The 21,394-nt window shown below is 43.9% G+C and overlaps 2 protein-coding genes across 2 annotated transcripts; both read right to left on the bottom strand.

Moving 5' to 3' along the window:
* Positions 1-726: 726 nt before the first annotated feature.
* LOC106607574 (proton-coupled zinc antiporter SLC30A1) lies at positions 727-8,460 on the bottom strand. Its single transcript, XM_014204645.3, has 2 exons — positions 7,539-8,460; positions 727-4,918 (listed from the first exon to the last, which is right to left on the bottom strand). Exons 1-2 carry the CDS (start codon positions 8,125-8,127, stop codon positions 3,981-3,983), a joined length of 1,527 nt encoding a protein of 508 aa, XP_014060120.3. The 5' UTR covers positions 8,128-8,460; the 3' UTR covers positions 727-3,980.
* A 4,392-nt stretch (positions 8,461-12,852) lies between these two features.
* On the bottom strand, positions 12,853-20,475 carry LOC106607573 (serine/threonine-protein kinase Nek2). The gene is made up of 9 exons (XM_014204643.3): positions 20,084-20,475; positions 18,543-18,760; positions 16,487-16,727; positions 15,865-15,947; positions 15,647-15,773; positions 15,194-15,425; positions 14,756-14,810; positions 14,464-14,540; positions 12,853-14,153 (listed from the first exon to the last, which is right to left on the bottom strand). Exons 1-9 carry the CDS (start codon positions 20,177-20,179, stop codon positions 13,942-13,944), a joined length of 1,341 nt encoding a protein of 446 aa, XP_014060118.1. The 5' UTR covers positions 20,180-20,475; the 3' UTR covers positions 12,853-13,941.
* Between the last annotated feature and the right edge of the window lie 919 nt (positions 20,476-21,394).

Raw genomic sequence — 21,394 nt, 5'->3', positions numbered from 1 at the left:
AGTCTAACCAGGAATTGTGTCTTGAAGTCGCCTAGGCTAGTGCTAGACAAACTTGCCAATTAGCTTCAGCCGGCTGAAGTGCGACCGTGACAAAGTTGGTTTGACATTGGATAGCCCGTGTACATTGTCATTTACTGATTGTCCCTAACTAGCCCCATAGGGATATTGAATAACAAAACAAATTGACACTACAATAAATGTTTCCGACTCAATGATGCCACATAGGAGAAGTTGCTTTTTAGGGGGAGTCGCTCTTTAAGGGTAGAACTAACCTCTTCCCCAGGCTATTGTGCACGCACGTCTGATACATAAACAGTAAGGCTGGCCCCAATGAAGTGGATGTCGATTAAGGCAGCCCCCGCACCTCTATGATTCAGAAGGGCTGGGTTAAATGCAGAAGACACATTTCCATAAACAATTCAAAGTGGGCCTTTGTGGGATCGACCATAGAATTCTATGGGAGTGATCTTACTTGTCATTATTTTAGCGACTCAGAAGATTGTGGCGTGCTAGTATACTGAGAAGGTATTGTGGGAGATGATTGGTTGGTGGATTAAGCGATGCCTATGCGCCGGGAGTTTCTCCAAATCTTTCTGTATTGGCTAACGAATGCCAAGTTTGACTCACATTTGGGCAGAGGTTTCTGGGAGTGAGATTAAGGGTAGACCTAATGTCCAAAGAAACCACATCTAAAAACCCATTTTTAAAAATTACGCAAAACAACAGTTTAACAACTGTACCAAACAGCCATTTTAAAATGTTCACAATGGCACATTTCGACAGGTACTGTAATATATCAAAAACACATCGGCAGACATGTCATATTTAAAATCCGAAAAAACGAATGACACATACCTCAATTTGCACAGAGAGCTTGAGTCTCAAAAGACACAATAAAAGTAACCAGACATTTCCAAAACAAAGGAACGTGTCAAAATACATTTCCCAATACAATTATTCTATATTGCATACACATTTACTTTGAGTGGAAATCTGAAATGCATCCTTGAATCAACATATAAATGATATCTTTGTGTTGATAATAATGAATGAGGGAATTTCCTTCCATCAGATTTCCCATTTAAAAAGGCCACTAAGATAACTCTACATCGGCACATAAAGCCTCACAAATCCATTCACTAGAAAGAAAGGAATAGATTCAGTGACATTTCATTTAATCTATAAAGTTATTCTCGCTATCTGAGAAAACAAGGAAGTGGGCTACTGTTTTGTAGCAGTGTTGGCTCGTTTTGAAGCTCTGTGGCTGAAAGAACACACTTCAGTTTGGTCATGCAAAGTTGCAGCAGAAGCACTCTGGACACTGTAAAAACATTCAGGATGGATTTTGACTAGGTCCCTTCCCCAACACATTCATGAGGAATATTAGTATGAATTTCAACAACCCATCCGATGGCTCTCCAGCAGAGATTTAAAACAGAATATTGTTTGACATTTTGTAGTGCACATTTTCTTCAGTGATAGACCCCCAGGCTTGCAAGGCATCCGATTTTGTTGTTTTTGAATAAAACGGTTGCTGAAGTTTGCTGATACAAGATAACCTACAGTACTTAGCGAACAGTACTCAGTGCTATTTCAAAGCAATTTGAATTATAGGCGTGGTGAGGTTTTTACACAGCATCTGCCTTCAACTAACAACTGCCATTGAAACAGATTCAAGGCCAGAAAAAAAGTCTGAGAAGAATTCATTTTTTTTTTAAAAACATAGTTTCAAAAACAAGTCTACAGCATAGATGGTTCATCAAATATTCAGAAAAATTTCACAAATTAAAACTATCATCCAAACTAAATATACTGCTCAAAACAATAAAGGGAACACTTAAACAACACAATGTAACTCCAAGTCAATCACACTTCTGTGAAATCAAACTGTCCACTTTTCAAACTGTCCAAATTTCACATGCTGTTGTGCAAATGGAATAGACAACAGGTGGAAATTATAGGCAATAAGCAAGACACCCCCAATAAAGGAGTGGTTCTGCAGGTGGAGACCACAGACCACTTCTCAGTTCCTATGCTTCCTGGCTGATGTTTTGGTCACTTTTGAATGCTGGCGGTGCTTTCACTCTAGTGGTAGCATGAGACGGAGTCTACAACCCACACAAGTGGCTCAGGTAGTGCAGGATGGCACATCAATGCGAGCTGTGGCAAGAAGGTTTGCTGTGTCTGTCAGCGTAGTGTCCAGAACATGGAGGCGCTACCAGGAGACGTGGAGGAGGCCGTAGGAGGGCAACAACCCAGCAGCAGGACCGCTATCTCCGCCTTTGTGCAAGGAGGAGCAGGAGGAGCACTGCCAGAGCCCTGCAAAATGACCTCCAGCAGGCCACAAATGTGCATGTGTCTGCTCAAACGGTCAGAAACAGACTCCATGAGGGTGGTATGAGGGCCCGACGTCCACAGGTGGGGGTTGTGCTTACAGCCCAACACCGTGCAGGATGTTTGGCATTTGCCAGACAACACCAAGATTGGCAAATTCGCCACTGGCGCCCTGTGCTCTTCACAGATGAAAGCAGGTTCACACTGAGCACATGTGACAGACGTGACAGAGTCTGGAGACGCTGTGGAGAACGTTCTGCTGCCTGCAACATCCTCCAGCATGACCGGTTTGGCGTTGGGTCAGTCATGGTGTGGGGTGGCATTTCTTTGGGGGGCCGCACAGCCCTCCATGTGCTCGCCAGAGGTAGCCTGACTGCCATTAGGTACCGAGATGAGATCCTCAGACCCCTTGTGAGACCATATGCTGGTGCGGTTGGCCCTGGGTTCCTCCTAATGCAAGACAATGCTAGACCTCATGTGGCTGGAGTGTGTCAGCAGTTCCTGCAAGAGGAAGGCATTGATGCTGTGGATTGGCCCGCCCGTTCCCCAGACCTGAATCCAATTGAGCACATCTGGGACATCATGTCTCGCTCCATCCACCAACGCCACGTTGCACCACAGACGGTCCAGGAGTTGGCGGATGCTTTAGTCCAGGTCTGGGAGGAGATCCCTCAGGAGACCATCCGCCACCTCATCAGGAGCATGCCCAGGCGTTGTAGGGAGGTCATACAGGCACGTGGAGGCCACACACACTACTGAGCCTCATTTTGACTTGTTTTAAGGACATTACATCAAAGTTGGATCAGCCTGTAGTGTGGTTTTCCACTTTAATTTTGAGTGTGACTCCAAATCCAGACCTCCATGGATTGATAAATTGGATTTCCATTGATTATTTTTGTGTGATTTTGTTGTCAGCACATTCAACTATGTAAAGATAAAAGTATTTAATAAGATTATTTCATTCATTCAGATCTAGGATGTGTTATTTTAGTGTTCCCTTTATTTTTTTGAGCAGTGTATTATAAATGCATCTACAGAGAAAATTATACATCATTACTAATAACTTAAATAAAATAAAATTGTAATAACTTTTTTCCATTGTGGGGCCAAGGCTAAGAAAATTGATGTTCAAAGCCTATCCCCAAAAAATAAAAACAATTATGCATAAAAAGTCCATAGATCAACAAAAAGACCTGCGGAGTAGACAGGTGTGCTTGGCCTAGCAGGTGTCGTGTTAGCTCATGGTACTTGAGGGGAGTCTCCCTTCTGTCCTGCATTGAGAAGCTTTGGCACAGAGACACCGTGGAGGGATGGGACGACAGTGACGCATCACAACACGGCGCTAATGTGGGGAAGGATACACATGCAGCAGGCCAGACTAGGCCGCGTCCCCGTCAGTTGAGGGGGTCAGAGGTGAGGAGGTGGCGAGGGGTTGGCAGTGGGTAGGCAGTGGGAGGGTTAAGGGCTGGGACAAAGGGTGTCTTCGAACAAGACCGCGGTAGTGGAGCCATTTTCCTACCAGTGTTTCCAGAATCAGAGAGCGCTGTACACACGACAACCCACTGTCGACTTTGGCCCGCACTTTTTAAAAACTTCCATCCACTTAGTAGTGATTCTATCATTCCTCCGACTGTGTCCGGTCTGTCTCACAGAGAAGATTCCACCTCTCGGGTGATAATGACCTCGGGCTCCGGGGTCCGGGGGACCACCTGGACGACTGCAGCAGCCGCCTGCTCCAGAACTGAAGCTCCGGCTCCAGCTGCTCCCTCTGGGGTCTCGCTGATCACCTCCATTGCAGAGGCCGCCAGCACCTTCCCCTCGCCTGCCGGACCAGTGCCGGCAACACCCTGCTTGTCTGCAGCGCCACAGCACAACTTGGGGGCACACTGCGTCCGGCAGGAGAGCTCACAGAGGGAGGCGCTTGACTCGGAATTGACCGTGACAAACTCGGGCTGGATGGTGGTGGCGTGGATGCCCTCGTCGTGAAAGAAGTCCTTGATGCGCTTGGCCACGTCCATGTAGGACGTGGGGTCGTGGCACTTGATGTGCGCCGTGGCAATGATGCGCGAGCCCGCCAGCTGCCAGATGTGCAGCTCATGAATGGCCAGCACGCCGTCCAGCGAGAGCAGCCGCTCATTGAGGCGGTGCATGTCGATCTGTTTGGGCACTGTCTGCAGGAGGATCAGCGCAGACTCCTTGAGCAGTGGGTAGGTGGTGTAGAGCAGGATACCCACCATGATGATGCACAGTGTGGGGTCAAGGTAAAGCACCCAGCATGGCCCCACCATGGTCCGCTGAAAGCTAGAACTGTTACCGTCCATGGACAGGTCCACCAGGGTGTGGTTAACGTGCGGGTGGTCTGTCGAGTGGCATGGGTTGAAGCAGGTCTCGCCAGGCGGGCACGGCCGCCACACAAAGGTGAAGATGAGAGCGTTGACCACCACGATGACCGAGCCCAGGGCGTCGCCCAGCACGTGCAGGAAGACGCCGCGCATGTTGAGTGAAGCCTCGTCGTGGCTGTGGTCAATGTCCTCGTAGGCGGCGCTGCCGTTCATATGCACCTCGCCGTCGTTGCGAACAATCTCTGAAGGAAAAAGACAGGGACAAGGGGTTAAAGAAGTCAAGGGGGGGTGGGGGCGGTTGTGCAAAAGCACAGCCCTGTTAGAAATGCATCCTTCCTAGTTACTTTGAGATAACTGACTTTCCTAGTTAAATGAAAAAAATTAAGAACAAATTCTTATTTACAATGATGGCCTACCGGGGAACAATGAGTTAACTGCCTTGTTCAGGGGCAAAATGACCGATTTTTACCTTGTCAGCTTGGGGATTCGATCTAGCAACCTTTCGGTTACTGGCCCAACGCTCTAACCACTAGGCTACCAGCATTGATCTATAAGTGATTGGATAGGTGAAAGCAAGGTGACCACCATCCTCAATGAGAACCAATTCAGATCCGAGATTACTTCAAGGAAGGTACAACGGATGCATTTCTAGTATTTGAACAGAGAAAACATATTTGAGAGGATGATAGGAAGAATGGCAGAGACTCTTGCATCAATGGGATGGAGAAAAGAAAATGCTGATAATTACAAAGACGAGGAATGACTGGAAATCTTAATTTTGAATGACATCCAGCTGCGGTTTATTAGCTGCCTCATCCAACTACTGACCCAAACAAACCATAATGATTGATGACTGCATCAGAGGTTTTGGAGGACATGGTCGATGTGCCGTAAGTTACGGCTGCCCGAGGCAACACCTTGATAAGAAGCTAAGACATTCATTAAAACCATTTACTTCAACGTAGAGAAGAATGTAGGCCGTAGTACATCACCTTCCCAGTTCCCATTCTGGAAATGAACTACAACCGGCATGGTGGTGGAAGCCAGTAAATTAACTGACCACAACAGACTCCCTTGCTTAACACCTTGAGGAAATTCAATTAATGTCTGCAGACAGCTTGATTGCCTAGCACTACGCTACGACTCATACGGCTACATAATGGCCAATGGCACCAGAACCAGCGCTAGGCTAATAGCCTCTGTCCTGGCACTCCGTGACGTAGGGGTAATTCATCAGGGCCTAATGGTGTGGCTGAATCGGGGGATTTCGGCCATGTCACTGCTCGAGATGATGTATGGCCAGGTCGCAGCAATCAGTGCATATGGAGGAGGGAGAAATGGGATCCATTTACTGAAACTGGCAGAGCCTGACAGGCCCATTGTAGAGGGGAAACTTACAGTCTCCTGGTTTAACTATTTTCTGTCCCAACAGGAGGCAGAGGGCAGCTCTCAGCTCACAGACCCTAGTATCAGCAAGGAGATCATGGTCATTATCTGAATCTGGTGGATTGCCATGTTTACACCATGATATCCTTGTTAATATGATAAAACAATTGGTGACAAGAATCACTGAAGGCCTCTGACTGGGATTTATATTAACCACTTTTTTTGGTAGTATATAAACCACTTATAATATGTGGGTTTTGTGAAGGAAGACAACTTCCTGTTATGGATGTAGAAGCACGAGTAGTGACAATACAGATTACATGTCTTCTGATAAGGTCACGATTTCAAAGCCTGGACTGTTCTCTTCAAATACTCAATGTAATTTGAGAGATAAAATCTGGATGGCTGGGACTCTCACAATTTTGGTTTTGTAACAAGTCATGACACGTCTGCCACCATGTAAAACATCTGCAGGCTGACCCTTGGTGAGCATGCAAAGGGGGCACAGTTTTATGAAGCATTGTGTATTTTACAGACAAGCATAGAGGCAGAACCTGTTAATATTTCTCCAGAAATGGGAATAATTGTTTTCCTGAAGTGGCAAAAAGAATGGTGGCAGTTCCTTGAGATAATAGATTCAATTAAAAGGGTCTGTCGTGCACTCTCATGGCCTCTGCAAAAGGCATTTCAAAATGGTGTGTGCAGAATAGGCATAGTCATGGCCCACATTGTTCTGTATCAAGTCACTGCTGATACCAGTCACTGACGCCTACCAATATTACAATGAAAATAGCCTTATCACTGTTTCTGTTAAAAACTACAGCTGTCATTGTGCCTCTGCCCAACCATTACTCTTTGTGAGCCACTGGTCTGTCTGGTAAATGGCAACATATGATAGATATACTGATGATGCCCAAGTCAGGAGACCCACATTAGCCCAGTTACACCTTTGAGACGGTAGTGGATATTGATCCATCTACAATACAGAAGAAACCCAGCCAAGACCATGTGAGACTGGCTGTGTTGAATGTCTCTCCTCAAAGGCAAACATATGAAAGGGTTAACGAGAACACCACAGAGATGGCTTTGGATTAAAGACCACTCCATACTGAGTAGGCCTTCAAATTTCAGTGCTTTGAATAAAATCCCTGTCAGTGTGAGATTATGCGGGTGTGTGCTCTGTTTGCCCCCACTCCCCAATAATATAACATCTTATTTCAATCGATGAAACATAAAACCTGAGACAGGCTAGTGCGGTTGTTTCATATCTGATATTATAATGATGAGTTGTCTTGATAGGATTCATAGTAGAACAATGAACCCGAGGTGAAAAATATATCAGTATCACCGGGCGCCAAAGGGTCAAATTCTGAGTGAAAAGATTGTAGCTAGACAAGTACAGTAGCTACATCCACACATTATGTTGACAGTATAGCTACTTACTGTAAAAGACGAATAATTAATTACACAACTTACCATGTCTACGTCTCTCGGTGTCCACGCCGTTAGGCGGGCTGTTATGGTTTCCCACCAGGTTGTTGGACTCCTCTCCTGATGATCCATTCGGTCTTTCTGACTTGCATATTTTACCCCTCTTGTTTTTCTTATTTCCATGAGAATGGCCTCCTCCGTGAGAGTGCCCGTGTCCACCACCTGCGTGTCCGTGGAACAAGCACAGCCCGAGGAGGTTGACCAGGAGCCCGGCAGCCCCCACACCGATTACTACATGGGGTTTCTCGATTTCATGTGGGTTGGTGAATCGCTCGACGGCCTCCAAGATAATGGTGAAACAGAGAGCTGTGAGGAACACTGCGTTTACGAGAGCTCCCATCACCTCCGCCCGGATCCATCCGAACGTGTTTTTATTTGTCGATTGCGTTTTCTCAGCGAAGCGCACCGCCACCAAAGCCACAACCAGCGCTATGACATCCGATAGCATATGAAAGGAGTCCGACAGCATTGCCAAAGATGCCGTGATCCGACTGACGACTACCTCCACAATAAAAAAAACAAATGTCAATGAAAGCATGCATAGTAGCCGCACACGATTAGGCTCACAAGCCATTTTTTCTCCGCTGGTCACTTGTTTAGCTAGATAACTGAGTTAGCTAGCTAGTTAGCTTACAATATGCCTGTAGCTATCTGTAGCGTGCCAATCGAGACTGGAAGCATATGATGGGATTCCATCAGGTATTGTAAATATGTATATACTCGCTACAAATTCGTCATTATTGTACGATTTTACAACCGACTGCAATTCCAGATACAGCAACAACAAAAAACGATGTTGGTTCCTCAAAAGCGGCCAACTGGGAAAATTAGAAGACGGTGGTATAGTTCAGAAACGTTAGCGTAGACTTTGATTTGCAGACGGCTGAAACTTTGCACCCGAGCCGGTAAAGTTTCCACAACGAATGAGGAACGCCCTGGTATTTTTCTATTGGTTATTATGGATAAAGTAGAATTTGGTTGGTCAATTTTTCCAATAATTTTACATGGGCGGAGCCGAGCGTTGCTATATAGGCACCGAGGCGTAAAGCAAATATTTCGAGGTCGTCTTTTGGAATCATCTATCATCTAACATTTTGTGACTCCTTGTTTTTAAGGATGGTGTATAGCATCTCCACAATGCCCGTTGTCTTATTTTTGTTCGCTAACAAAATTGTTTCCACCCAATAGACATTAGTTTACTTAGACTACTTGTTAAGCACAATTACAAACCGAAAAGAAGCCTACACCTGCTCTGAAAAGATCTAAATGAAAATTGACATGTTATTTCTCCATCTGTTTTAAAAAAAAAAATATTTGCGAGGGAAAATTTCCTAGCAATACTTAAGTAGATTGAACAATTTAGAACGCATCCTAGCCATCACACAGTCACAGGATTATGGACCGCCATTTGGGTCATTGCGTGTCAAAAAAGATACACATAAAATAACGCTATTTGACGTACCAAATTAGCTTGTTGACCAATCAGGACCTATATATGACTAGACGTCACATAATAATTGAACACATAATTATTGTTTTACGTAGTTATTACACCATCACTCGCATTTCATGATGCTATGATGCTGGTAAAGTTGTGTCTCCCGCACCTGCTGCTGCTGCTGCACTTCAACACAGACACACTCCCCCAAACTATCGGGCTGATTAATGATGGTCGGACCCACCTATGTGAAGCTAGACACAATAAGGATTAGCGACAATAGTTGCATTTGCGGTTTGCCTTCAAAATAAAAGCCTCAGTAAATTTGATGCCATAATAGAATAGATCATGCTAAACGAGGTTGGAATGTGTCATATAAATTCAACAAAAGACAATTAGTTACATTGAGAGAAATCTGTTGAAATCACACTGTGGATGCATTAGACTTTATAATTGCATTTGATATATTTATATAACAACATTCCAACCTCGTTTAGCATACTTATTTCACTGTACAGCCTTCCCTATGGATTGTGGATCAATGACATTGGGTATCAGTCTACTCAGTGACACCCACAGAATATGAAACCACTGTGAAATGAGCCACATGTATTGTATCAGTCAACCTACTATGTGTATTGAACACTTTCAGAGGAAAAACAATACAACATGGATGTTTTGGAGTCTGATAACTCTGAGGAGGACTTTGGAAAAAAGCACTTGGGTACTAAGCAGACTGATAACCCATTTAATTGATCCCAAATCCGTAGATAAGGCTGTACAGTGCAATATGAATGTCAATATGCACAAAAGGCTGACTGGGAAGGTGATTTCCCACAGCCAAAGTCCTGCAATAAGAGTTACGACGCTAATATTTGCGTAAACTCTTGATAGTTGTGTTTTGTGAGTCTAACAAAGTAGACTTATACCCCATGTCATTTCTCCACATTCCAACACGCCAACCTTGATTAACTTTATCTAGCCTAAATATGGCATGATTCCACCAATTGTAACCATTTGCGTCACTTTCAAAGAGGGAGTTTTATTTTGAAGTCGAACCGCAAATTCCACTATTGTGGCTAGTCGTTATTGTGGCTAGCTTCATAACACGGTCCGGTCAAGCCTCACTAGCCAGATGAAGCCAGCTGGCTGCTTGTAACGTTAGCTTTGGGCAACAGGGTTAAGTAGCTGGCGTGCTAGTTCATGAACTAAAGTTCGATTTCAATAGGAGGACAACAAGTGGCTACCTAGCTAATACTTACAAGGATTCCTAAATCAATACTAAGAATATTGAAAATGACTGCAGTTTCTACTGGTCATTGTTTTCAGGCTGGTTGCATTGGTGCTAGCTAGGAGGGTACCTAGCTAGAGTTTCTAATAACATCTGTATCAAATATATTTGCTAACATTTTTGATCCTGTTCTTATTTCAAATGATCAATGAATGTTTTCCCATTCGGTCGAACAAATAAAGCCTTATTACCAACGTGGTATTGTAAACACAACGTGCAAATTCAGCACACACAACATTCTATAATATAATTTTGTTATTTGCCGTGTATCTTTTTTGACAAGCAATAACCCAAACAGCGGTCCATACAGGATTCATTTTGGAGGAACGTCTTCACCTGCAGATTTCTCCAGACACTTTTGAACGATAGTTCAACCATTCCAACATGAAAGGATGAGGAGAAATGATTACCTCTTGTGGGAGACGCTGACTACTACAGCCCTTTACATCTAGAGTACACTAGATTACCAAAAGTATGTGGACACCTGCTCGTTGAACATCTCGTTCCAAAATCATGGGCATTAATATGGAATTGGTCCCCCCTTTGCTGCTATAACAGCGTCCACTCTTCTGGGAAAGCTATCCACTAGATGGAACATTGCTGCGGGGACTTGCTTAAAGCGATAAGGTCTGGCTCGCAGTTGGTGTTCCAATTCATCCCAAAGGTGTTCGATGGGGTTGAGGTCAGGGCTCTGTGCAGGCCAGTCAAGTTCTTCCACACTGACTTCGACAAACCATTTCTGTACAGACCTCGCTTTGTGCACAGGGCATTGTCATGCTGAAACAGGAAAGGGCCTTCCCCAAACTGTTGCCACAAAGTTGGATGCACAGAATCTTCTTGTATGTAATTTTATGCTGTAGCATTAAGATTTCCCTTCACTGGAACTAAGGGGCCTAGCCCGAACCATGAAAAACTGCCCCAGACCATTATTCTTCCTCTACCAAACTTTACAGTTGGCAGGTAGCGATCGGGCAGGTAGCGTTCTCCTGGCATCCGCCAAACAAAGATTCGTCCTTCGGATTGCCAGATGGTGAAGCATGATTCATCACTCCAGATAACGCATTTCCGCGGTCCCGTTCTGTGAGCTTGTGTGTGGCCTATCACTTCGCGGCTGAGCGATTGTTGCTCCTAGACGTTTCCACTTTACAATAACAGCACTTACAGTTGACCGGGGAAGCTCTAGCAGGGCAGGGCAAGACATTTTAATAACTGACTTGTTGGAAAGTTGGCATCCTATGACAGCACCACGTTGAAAGTCACTGAGCTCTTCAGCACAGCCATTCTACTGCAATTGTTTGTCTATGGAGATTGCATGGCTGTGTGCTCGATTGCATGGCTGTGTGCTTTTATACACCTGTCACTCCAGGTGGTCCCGTGTGGCTCAGTTGGTAGAGCATGGTGTTTGCAATGCCAGGGTTGTGGGTTTGATTCCCACGGGGGACCAGTACAAAATGAAATGTATGCATTCACTACTGTAAGTTGCTCTGGATAAGAGCGTCTGCTAAATGACTAAAATGTAAATGTAATAGCCAAATCCACTAATTTGAAGGGGTGCCCACATACCTTACCTTTGTATATAGTGTATATCTATAGCTAGGTTTCCATCCAATTGGAAACCTAGCTATAGAATATTCTAAAATCCCCATAAAGAAAATATGCACATTTTCATTCATGCTGATTCATTTTTATTTAACCTTTATTTATCTAGGAAAGACAATTAAGAACACATTTTTATTTTACAATGATGGCCTACCCCGGCCAAACCCTCACCTAACACAGACGACGCTGTGCCAGTTGTGCGCGGCCCTATGGGACTCCCGATCACGGCCGGTTGTGATACAGGCCGGGATCGAACCTGGGTCTGTGGTTACGCCTCTAGCACTGAGATTCAGTGCTTTGCTGCGCCACCTGATTCATGAAAAAAAGTCACAACCGGGCTGATGAAAACATGAAACGCTGGAACAATTTTATAAATGTCGACAATTTGTTCGTTCGACATGATGCACGTTTTGGTTTTTGCTCTAGCACTTCACAGTGGATCAAAAATAATCAAAGCTTTGTTTGAATCACCTGTGTAGTGCTAGGGCGAAAAACAAAATGTGCATCCAGAGTGGGCCCCATGACCGAGTTTTGGAAGCCCTGTATTTGGCTAGAGGAAATACATTCTGAACTTCACAGGGTGGTGAATGTGCAAAGTAATGAGCTTGACGCTCCTTTCCAATAAATATCGACTGTCTTATTCTGGTGACATGAAGACCGATGCTTGGCTGCAGTTTAACAAATTCAAATAATATCGCTCTTATCCATATTAATCTCATAATGTAGGTAGCCTACCCGCACTGTATCTACTAGTTGATAACTAGAGGAAATTATTAGGACACGTAAACACCTTAATTGGCGTTCCAGCTGTGCATTCGATCTCCGCATGTGCTAGAGAGCCGAGCGAGCCTTCCACTTTAGTGGGAGTGAAATGAGTTCGGAACTGAATGTATTCGTCTAAGTAGTTTTCACATACACATTTTATATGTCCGAACTCAGAATCATATATGCTTCCAAAAATAACATGATCGCTGTGTTAGAACGTTTATTTTGATCGACATTGTGCATTAAACAGAGTGCTGTCTGGTACCCTGATTTCAGATGTGTCCATGTAAACAGGATTAGGGAAATCGTTATTCTTGCAAAGCATGTAAACGTTTTAATCGAACTATTATATTAATTTGACTATCCACAATAATGGCATTATTGTGTGCATGTAACCGTACTCAATCAACAGATAAACCTTACTAGGTGAGAATGAGATCAATGCATTTAACGTAAATCTTTAATTTCGAAATAAAGAGAATGTACATTCTTCAACAATAATCAATCTCTGATTACATAGCTTCCTCCACAAGAGGACACTCACTCCTTCCTACATGTTATATTCCCAAATAATTTACATGGTCACATTTATTTGCAAACTGCTGAGAACATAAAATGAAACATTTAGAAAAGTGTAGCAAGAGCTGACCCTCATGTAGGCCTAACCATCATGCCCATTTGAGATGAATAATAGGAGACAAGCCAAGGGCAAAGGAACAACAAAGCACAACAGACAAATGTCAATCAGATAACAATTCCACCTAAACAGGCATTTGTTGGGTCACCAGTGTCTTTTTTAACAGAAAACAATGGCCTCAACGTTTGCCAACCCTTCCCAATTCCTAAACTCATATTTGCAAAACATTTACATATTTCCAGCAGTGTATGTGGGAGTGTACACCCATTTATACATCTCTGGATACTGTACCAACACAGCCCTTCAAATATATTTTTAATGCCACAGTATGTACAAAGCATCATAACTTCAGTGCAATTCAGTCTAACATCAACACATTCGAAATGTCGAGGTGGAAAAAACAAACACACCACTAAAAAACATTTATTTGGTATCCAATATTTCGCAATTTCATCACAGTACAAATCACTCACTATGATACAAATAAATGAAAGCTACATATTTTCCCTAAAAGGTATGACCACTAGCTTTCAGTAGCTCTAAAACTGTCTATTAGTCAGAAAGACTGAGCAGAGACCAGTAGCTTCTGGGACATACCTCAGACATCCATTCACATGACACTGATAAATCAGGCCCTAAACAGCAGGCTCTCCTGGTGCTAGCGGATGCCTAAGATCTGCCTGCTCTTGAGCTGGTAGTTCCTCTCCACCTCCTCCAGGACCTGGGCCCGCAGGTTGGCTGCCTGCAGCCTCCTCTTCAGCCCTAGCTCCTGGCTCTTCTCACTCTGCTTCTGATCAGGCCTTTGGTTCTCTTTGCTGTCTCCGGCAAAACTGACCTTCTTTTCAGGGGGGACATTCTCCTCTCCCACATCTAAGGGGCCAAGATGGCAAAAAGTTACACATGTTGAAAAGGTTTTATTGAACGCGACATCATTTGCAGATAAAATACCCTCCCGTAATATGTAGGATGATGCCTCAGTGATTAGTCAGGTTACCAAAATAATTCTCAAGTTTGTAATTTGCCCAGAGAAAAACACAGGTATCTTAAAGTGACCTAAATGTGTTCCCTCCCCTTTTATTTGATCTGAAAACATGGCTACACTATATCATATTGTTCAACTTCAATAAAGAAGCAAATCACGTATCTTCCCTTTTCCTGGTTTTTCGCTGGACTCCCATACCTATGTCATTGGAATAGAGTGGTGGCAGGGTCTTCTGCTGTTTTACCAGGTTGCAGCTCTTCAACAAACTCTCCGCTCTGAAATTAAAATAAATTGTTGGGAGTCAAAATAGAGTATAGCCAACCCTCTTGCAGTTTTATAGCAAGGAATGCGATTATGACACCAAAGCGTGAAGGAAAGTAGCATTAACACATCTTGGAGGATTAAAGCCTTAGCATTTAGTCTAATGTGACATTAAAAACAGCAGTTTGCTGCATTTCAAGTGAAGTGATCCAAGGGAGCTTTGGTTTACCTGGCAAGCTTCTCATTCGATAGTCTATCGCGAACACAAAGCTCCTGCTCCCGCTCTGTAGGAGGAATATATTTTTTTATTTTATTTAACTAGGCAGGTCGGTTAAGAACAAATTCTTATTTACAATGTAAGCCTAATTCACAAGAGTTACAGCATAAAATTTCCACAGATTACAAACAATTCAGTCTATAAACACTCAGTAGCATAGCCAGTGACACACTGACTACAAACAACAATCATTATAGATGTTTCAGTAGTCCACACCAAGCAACACTGATTCAAAAAAACATCCGTGTTTCAACACCAGAGGGGTATCATCTGTGACTCTGACATTATAGGGACCAGGGTTGGGGTTGAATCAATTCAGTCAACTTAAGTGAATTGAAATTTCAATTAAGAACAAAATTAAGCTTAATCCTGATAAGGGTAAACACTCACGTTCCAGCCTCTCCTCGCGCTCCTTTAGGGCCTTCTCCCTCTCCCGCAGCAATTGCTCCTTGAGCCTCAGCTCCGCAGCGGTCGGGGAGGTTGAAGACCCGGCTGGCTTTGGGTTCTCTGGATCAGCCGACCTCCTCCAGTTGCGCGCCTGCATCCTCCTCTGCTCATCGGTGACCACGTCCACCAACAGGCTGCTCTGGAGAATGGACTCCACCGAGGGCCTCAGGTAGTCCTGGTAACGAGGCACAACAACAGTCAAATCAACAAAGAGTAGAATGGTGGGCAGGAAGGATTAAAATCTCTTGACATTGAAATTGTATTTTGAGCATGGTAATGTGCTTGGAGATGGAGACCAATAATAATCTCCAACAGGTATGCTGCAGTGAGGAGTTGCTCACAAGATGACTTAAACTTCAGATGGAGATTTTCTGTGCCGTGAAACATATTCCAAACCTTTAAATGGAGCATTCTGGACAGGAGTGCGTTCAGCTCCTCTGAGTACCGGTAGGGGATCCTCCTGAACTTCCCCTCTTGGATCTTCTCTGCCAGCTCTTTTTGGTTATAAGCTGTGAAAGGAGGCCTTGATGGAAGAAACATGCGTCAGACTCTAGTCTAAGGCATTGACTGAGGGATATTTAGTAAGAATATAGATGACCGGTAAGGTAGCTTACGATAAGGCACAGAGTTCATACAACAAGCATCCCAGGGACCAGATATCCGATTTCTCGTTGTAGGACATGCGATTCATTTGTTCCTGTAAAATATGGAATTGTCCACACATGGACAGATTGATTAGAAAACTTAAGTATGGGGTGGGAGGGAGGGGCTGTTGTATTTTTTTATTTTTCTGTACAAATTATGTTGATTTGTCCTGTTTGAAAATGGGCAAATCCATATGAATTGCATCACTTTTTGACAGCATCCCTTTTGATTTAAACATAACTTTCCATACATGTTTGTCCATGGAAGAAGTGGTCAGAAAGTGACATTTTGGACCTGAATACCAAAACATTCAGGAAATAGGTGTTCAAAGTCGACCCATTTTGCATTCCCCACCAAACCATGAGACACCATGTCTTCATCACCGGAAAAGATAAACGATTGAGTTTGATATAATTTAAATGCTTTAAAACAGTTGTCAAACTACTTTATAATTTACTAAAATCCAATAAATATGTGTTCAAAAAAGAAAGCAAACCAGAGTATTTGGTTGAAAAAAAATGTTTTACTTTTAAAACCATAATCATAGGATTCCCAATTGTATGATGGCCTTTGCTTTTGCTATTGACTCACAGGCGACATGTAGTAAGGGGTTCCGACGAAAGTCTTAGCGAAACTGGTGTCATGGTTCAGGATTCTGGCGAGACCAAAGTCACCGAGCTTCACATTCTGCTTAACATCCAGGAAGATATTGGCGGGCTTGAGATCTCTGTGCAGCACTGTGGCCCCACCATCGCTCCGGCGATGGCACTCCTTCAGTGCAAGAGTGAGCTGTACCATGACTCGCATGATGAACTCCTCCTCCAAGTAACGCCTGGCCAGCAGGAACACAACATACACAGAGTTACCAACCAACACGGTTACCTTGAACATGCCAAATGCAATTTGTATATATTTTTTTAGTTGTGCCAACCCTCAGAGTTTGCCTACAGGCTGGGAGGTCAGTGTTCAACACCCACAAAGGGTGGGTAGTCGCCGTTCGCTACCTAGGTGTCAGAGAGGGATGGCCATTGGAGATATGTACAGTGCATTCGGAAAGTGTTCAGACCCCTTGACCTTTTCCACATTTTGTTACATTACAGCCTTATTCGAAAATTGCTTACGTCGTTTTTTCCCCCTCATCAAGCTACACACAATGCCAAAGCAAAAAAAAAAACAGTAAAAAAAAATATACAAATAAAATAAAATAATGAGATTTGCAAATTTATAAAACATCTGAAATATCCCATTTATATAAGTATTCAGACCCTTTACTCAGTACTTTGTTGAAGCATCTTTGGCAGCGATTACAGCCTTGAGTCTTCCTGGGTATGACGCTACAAGCTTGGCACACCTGTATTAGGGGAGTTTCTCCCATTCTTCTCTGCAGATCCTCTCAAGCTCTGTCAGGTTGGATGGGGAGCATCACTGCACAGCTATTTTCAGGTCTCTCCAGAGATGTTTGATCTGGTTCAAGTCCAGGCTCTGGCTGGGCCACTCAAGGACATTCAGAAACTCTCCTGTGTTGTCTTGCTGTGTGCTTAGGATTGTTGTCCTGTTGGAAGGTGAACCTTCGCCCCAGTCTGAGGTCCTGAGCGTTCTGGAGCAGGTTTTCATCAAGAAGCACTCTGTACTTTGCTCCGTTTATCTTTCCCTTGATCCTGACAAGTCTCCCAGTCCCTGAAAGACATCCCCACAGCATGATGCTGCTACCACCATGCTTCACCATAGGGATGGTGCCAGGTTTCCACCAGACTTGACACTTGGCATTCAGGCCAAAGAGTTCAATCTTGGTTTCATCAGACCAGAAAATCTTGTTTCTCATGGTCTGAGAGTTCTTTAGATTCCTTTTGGCAAACTCCAAGCATGCCGTCCTGTGCCTTTTACTGAGGAGTGGCTTTTGTCTGGCCACTATCATAAAGGCCTGATTGGTGGCGTGCTGCAGAGATGGTTGTCCTTCTGGAAGGTTCTCCCATCTCCACAGAGAAACTCTGGAGCTCCATCAGAGTGACCATCGAGTTCTTGGTCACCTCCCTGACCAAGGCCCTTCTCCCCTGATTGCTCAGTTTAGCCGGGTGGCCAGCTCTAGGAAGTCATTTAAGAATGATGGAGGCCACTGTGTTCTTGGGGACCTTCAATGCTGCAGATCTGTGCCTCGACACAATCCTGTCTCGGAGCTCTACCGACAATTCCTTTGACCTCATGGCTTGGTTTTTGCTCTGACATGCATTGTCAACAGTGGGACCTTATATAGACAGGTGCGTGCCTTTCCAAATCATGTCCAATCAATTGAATTTACCACAGGTGGACTCTAATCAAGCTGTGGAAACATCTCAAGGATGATCAATGGAAACAGGATGCATCTGAGCTCAATTTCAAGTCTCATAGCAAAGGGTCTGAATACTTATGTAAAGCATTTGTTTAGTTTTACTACATTTGCCAAAAATTCTAAAAACCTGTTTTCGATTTGTCATTATGGGGTATTCTGTGTAGATTGATGAGTAAAAAAATAGAATTTAATACATTTTAGAATAAGGCTGTAATGTAACAAAATATGGAAAAAGGGAAGGGGTCTGAATACTTTACGAATGCACTGTATACATGGATGGACAAGGAAACCAAAGTAAACACGACAGCACAAAACACACACCTTTCTTTGATGCATCTGGTGATGAGGCTGGAGAGGTCGCCGCCTTTGCAGTGCTCCATAACGATGTACAGTGTGGTGTTGGTCCGGTCTATGATGCGGTCATAATATCTCACAATGTTTGGATGCGTCAGTTCACGGAGGAGGTTGACCTCGGACACCAGCATTTGCTTCTCGCTCTCAGCCATTGTGCCATAGTCCAGCTCCTTCCAAACTAGAATCTATGATGAAACCCAAACGCCACAAAACTAAGCATTTATTGATTGGCCAAATGCTATTTAATTTCTAAGGTTTCACAGGAAATGCATGACGTTGGGAACATACTTTAAAGATGGCAAATAAACATATACATTGAAGGCTAGGTACTAACCAGCTACTTGTTTTACACCAAATGCTGTATGGTTCACATACATAACATTTACATTACATTTACATTTAAGTCATTTAGCAGACGCTCTTATCCAGAGCGACTTACAAATTGGTGCATTCACCTTATGATATCCAGTGGAACAACCACTTTACAATAGTGCATCTAAATCTTTTAAGGGGGGGTTAGAAGGATTACTTTATCCTATCCTAGGTATTCCTTAAAGAGGTGGGGTTTCAGGTGTCTCTGGAAGGTGGTGATTGACTCCGCTGTCCTGGCATCGTGAGGGAGCTTGTTCCACCATTGGGGTGCCAGAGCAGCGAACAGTTTTGACTGGGCTGAGCGGGAACTGTGCTTCCTCAGAGGTAGGGGGGCCAGCAGGCCAGAGGTGGATGAACGCAGTGCCCTTGTTTGGGTGTAGGGCCTGATCAGAGCCTGAAGGTATGGAGGTGCCGTTCCCTTCACAGCTCCGTAGGCAATCACCATGGTCTTGTAGCGGATGCGAGCTTCAACTGGAAGCCAGTGGAGAGAGCGGAGGAGCGGGGTGACGTGAGAGAACTTGGGAAGGTTGAACACCAGACGGGCTGCGGCGTTCTGGATGAGTTGTAGGGGTTTAATGGCACAGGCAGGGAGCCCAGCCAACAGCGAGTTGCAGTAATCCAGACGGGAGATGACAAGTGCCTGGATTTGGACCTGCGCTGCTTCCTGTGTGAGGCAGGGTCGTACTCTGCGAATGTTGTAACGTTAGCTATATGACACCAAATCCTCCGTTTTAGGTAAACAACATAACTTATGATTTAGTTTTGTTCATAGATATCAGGATGTCTGGTGTGCCCCTTTCTGTTTAATGAGGTCATTTTTGGACAGGATTTCTGTCAATTTTGGAACCCCTTTTTGTCTCAAGAGCCCAGAGGCAAACGTGCCTGGCCTGGTGACTTACTTAGTGAACTCAATGGAGTTGAGTTTATTAAGCTAGTGGCCATGTTAACTAACGTTAACTAGCTAGCTAAAGTTAGCTAGTAAGCATAAACGTTAGCTACACTAAGTCGAACCATATATTTGGTCGATCACATTCGCTAACGTTACTGTAGACAGGTAGCTAAGTTACATGTGCTAGCTTCTAACGTTAGCTACCTAGGTACAGTACAGTGCACGCTGTAAAAAGCAAAACACTTACCTTCCCATCAGATTTCCTCCGTATTTTCTGACATTTGCCATAAGACCCTGATCCTATGGTATACAACACCTCATAATCGTCAACACGAGATGGCATTTTGGCGAAGCTAGCTAAATGCAAAGTTTACATCGAAGGTAGCTACTGTAACGTTACTGTACTTAGCTAAAGTACTGACTGTAGCTAGTTGCAGGTGTTCAGCGAAGGAAAGCTACAACTTTACTCTCGCAATGGAAAATATTTTGTACGTTTTCTTTCCTTAAATAATGTTAGCAAATGTAATTGCTGGCAATATATCTTCGATCACTTATTTATAAGTCACAGTGATTTGTGTTGATGACGGTTTAAAATTGGTGCCTGAATTCTTCAATGTGGTTGGTCCGCCTACTACATTTAGAATATTCTGATTGGCTGTAATTAAGATACAACCTGCAGGTTGCTAAGTATCTGAAACCCGCAAGATCTGGCGCGGGTGTTTAAAGAGGAGGAATCTTTTAAATTGATATGCATGTCAAAAATTAAAATGTACTCATGTAATAAAAAAACCCACCACAGAACCCAATGTATAAATCTAAGATCTTCCTTTATGATTACACTACTCTGTGTGTTATAATCTCACCACAAGGTGGCAGTAAAAGCAAACTACTTTTATCCTCCCCCAAGGAGACCACCTCCATGCAAATAACAACAAGTAATGGCCGAATGGTGCCACACATTGATAACTATTCTATAAAAGTACACCTTGTCCATCTATGCAAGTTAGAATAGAACAATACAGAACATAATAGAGTAGAACAGAAACGAATAGAACAACCTCTCACTCAACGTCAACAAAACAAAGGAGATGATCGTGAACTTCAGGAAACAGCAGAGGGTGCACCCCCCTATCTACATTGACTGGACCGCAGTGGAGAAGGTGGAAAGCTTCAAGTTCCTTGGCGTACACATCACTGACAAACTGAAATGGATCACCCACACAGACAGTGTGGTGAAGAAGGTGCAACACAGCCTCTTCAACCTCAGGAGGCTTAAGAAATTTGGCTTGTCACCTAAAACCCTCACAAACTTTTACAGATGCACAATTGAAAGCATCCTGTCGGGCTGTATCACCACCTGGTATGGCAACCGCAAGGCTCTCCAGAGGGTGGTGCGTTCTGCCCAACGCATTTCCAGGTGCAAACTACCCGCCCTCCAGGACACCTACAGCACCCGATGTCTGAGGAAGGCCAAAAAGATCATCAAGGACATCAACCACCCGAGCCACTACCTGTTCACCCCGCTATCATCCAGAAAGCGAGGTCAGTACAGGTGCAT

Source organism: Salmo salar, chromosome 06 (assembly GCF_965601325.2).
Source record: "Salmo salar chromosome 06, fSalSal1, whole genome shotgun sequence".
Lineage (NCBI taxonomy): Eukaryota > Metazoa > Chordata > Actinopteri > Salmoniformes > Salmonidae > Salmo > Salmo salar.
This window is presented reverse-complemented; position numbering and strand designations above follow the sequence as displayed.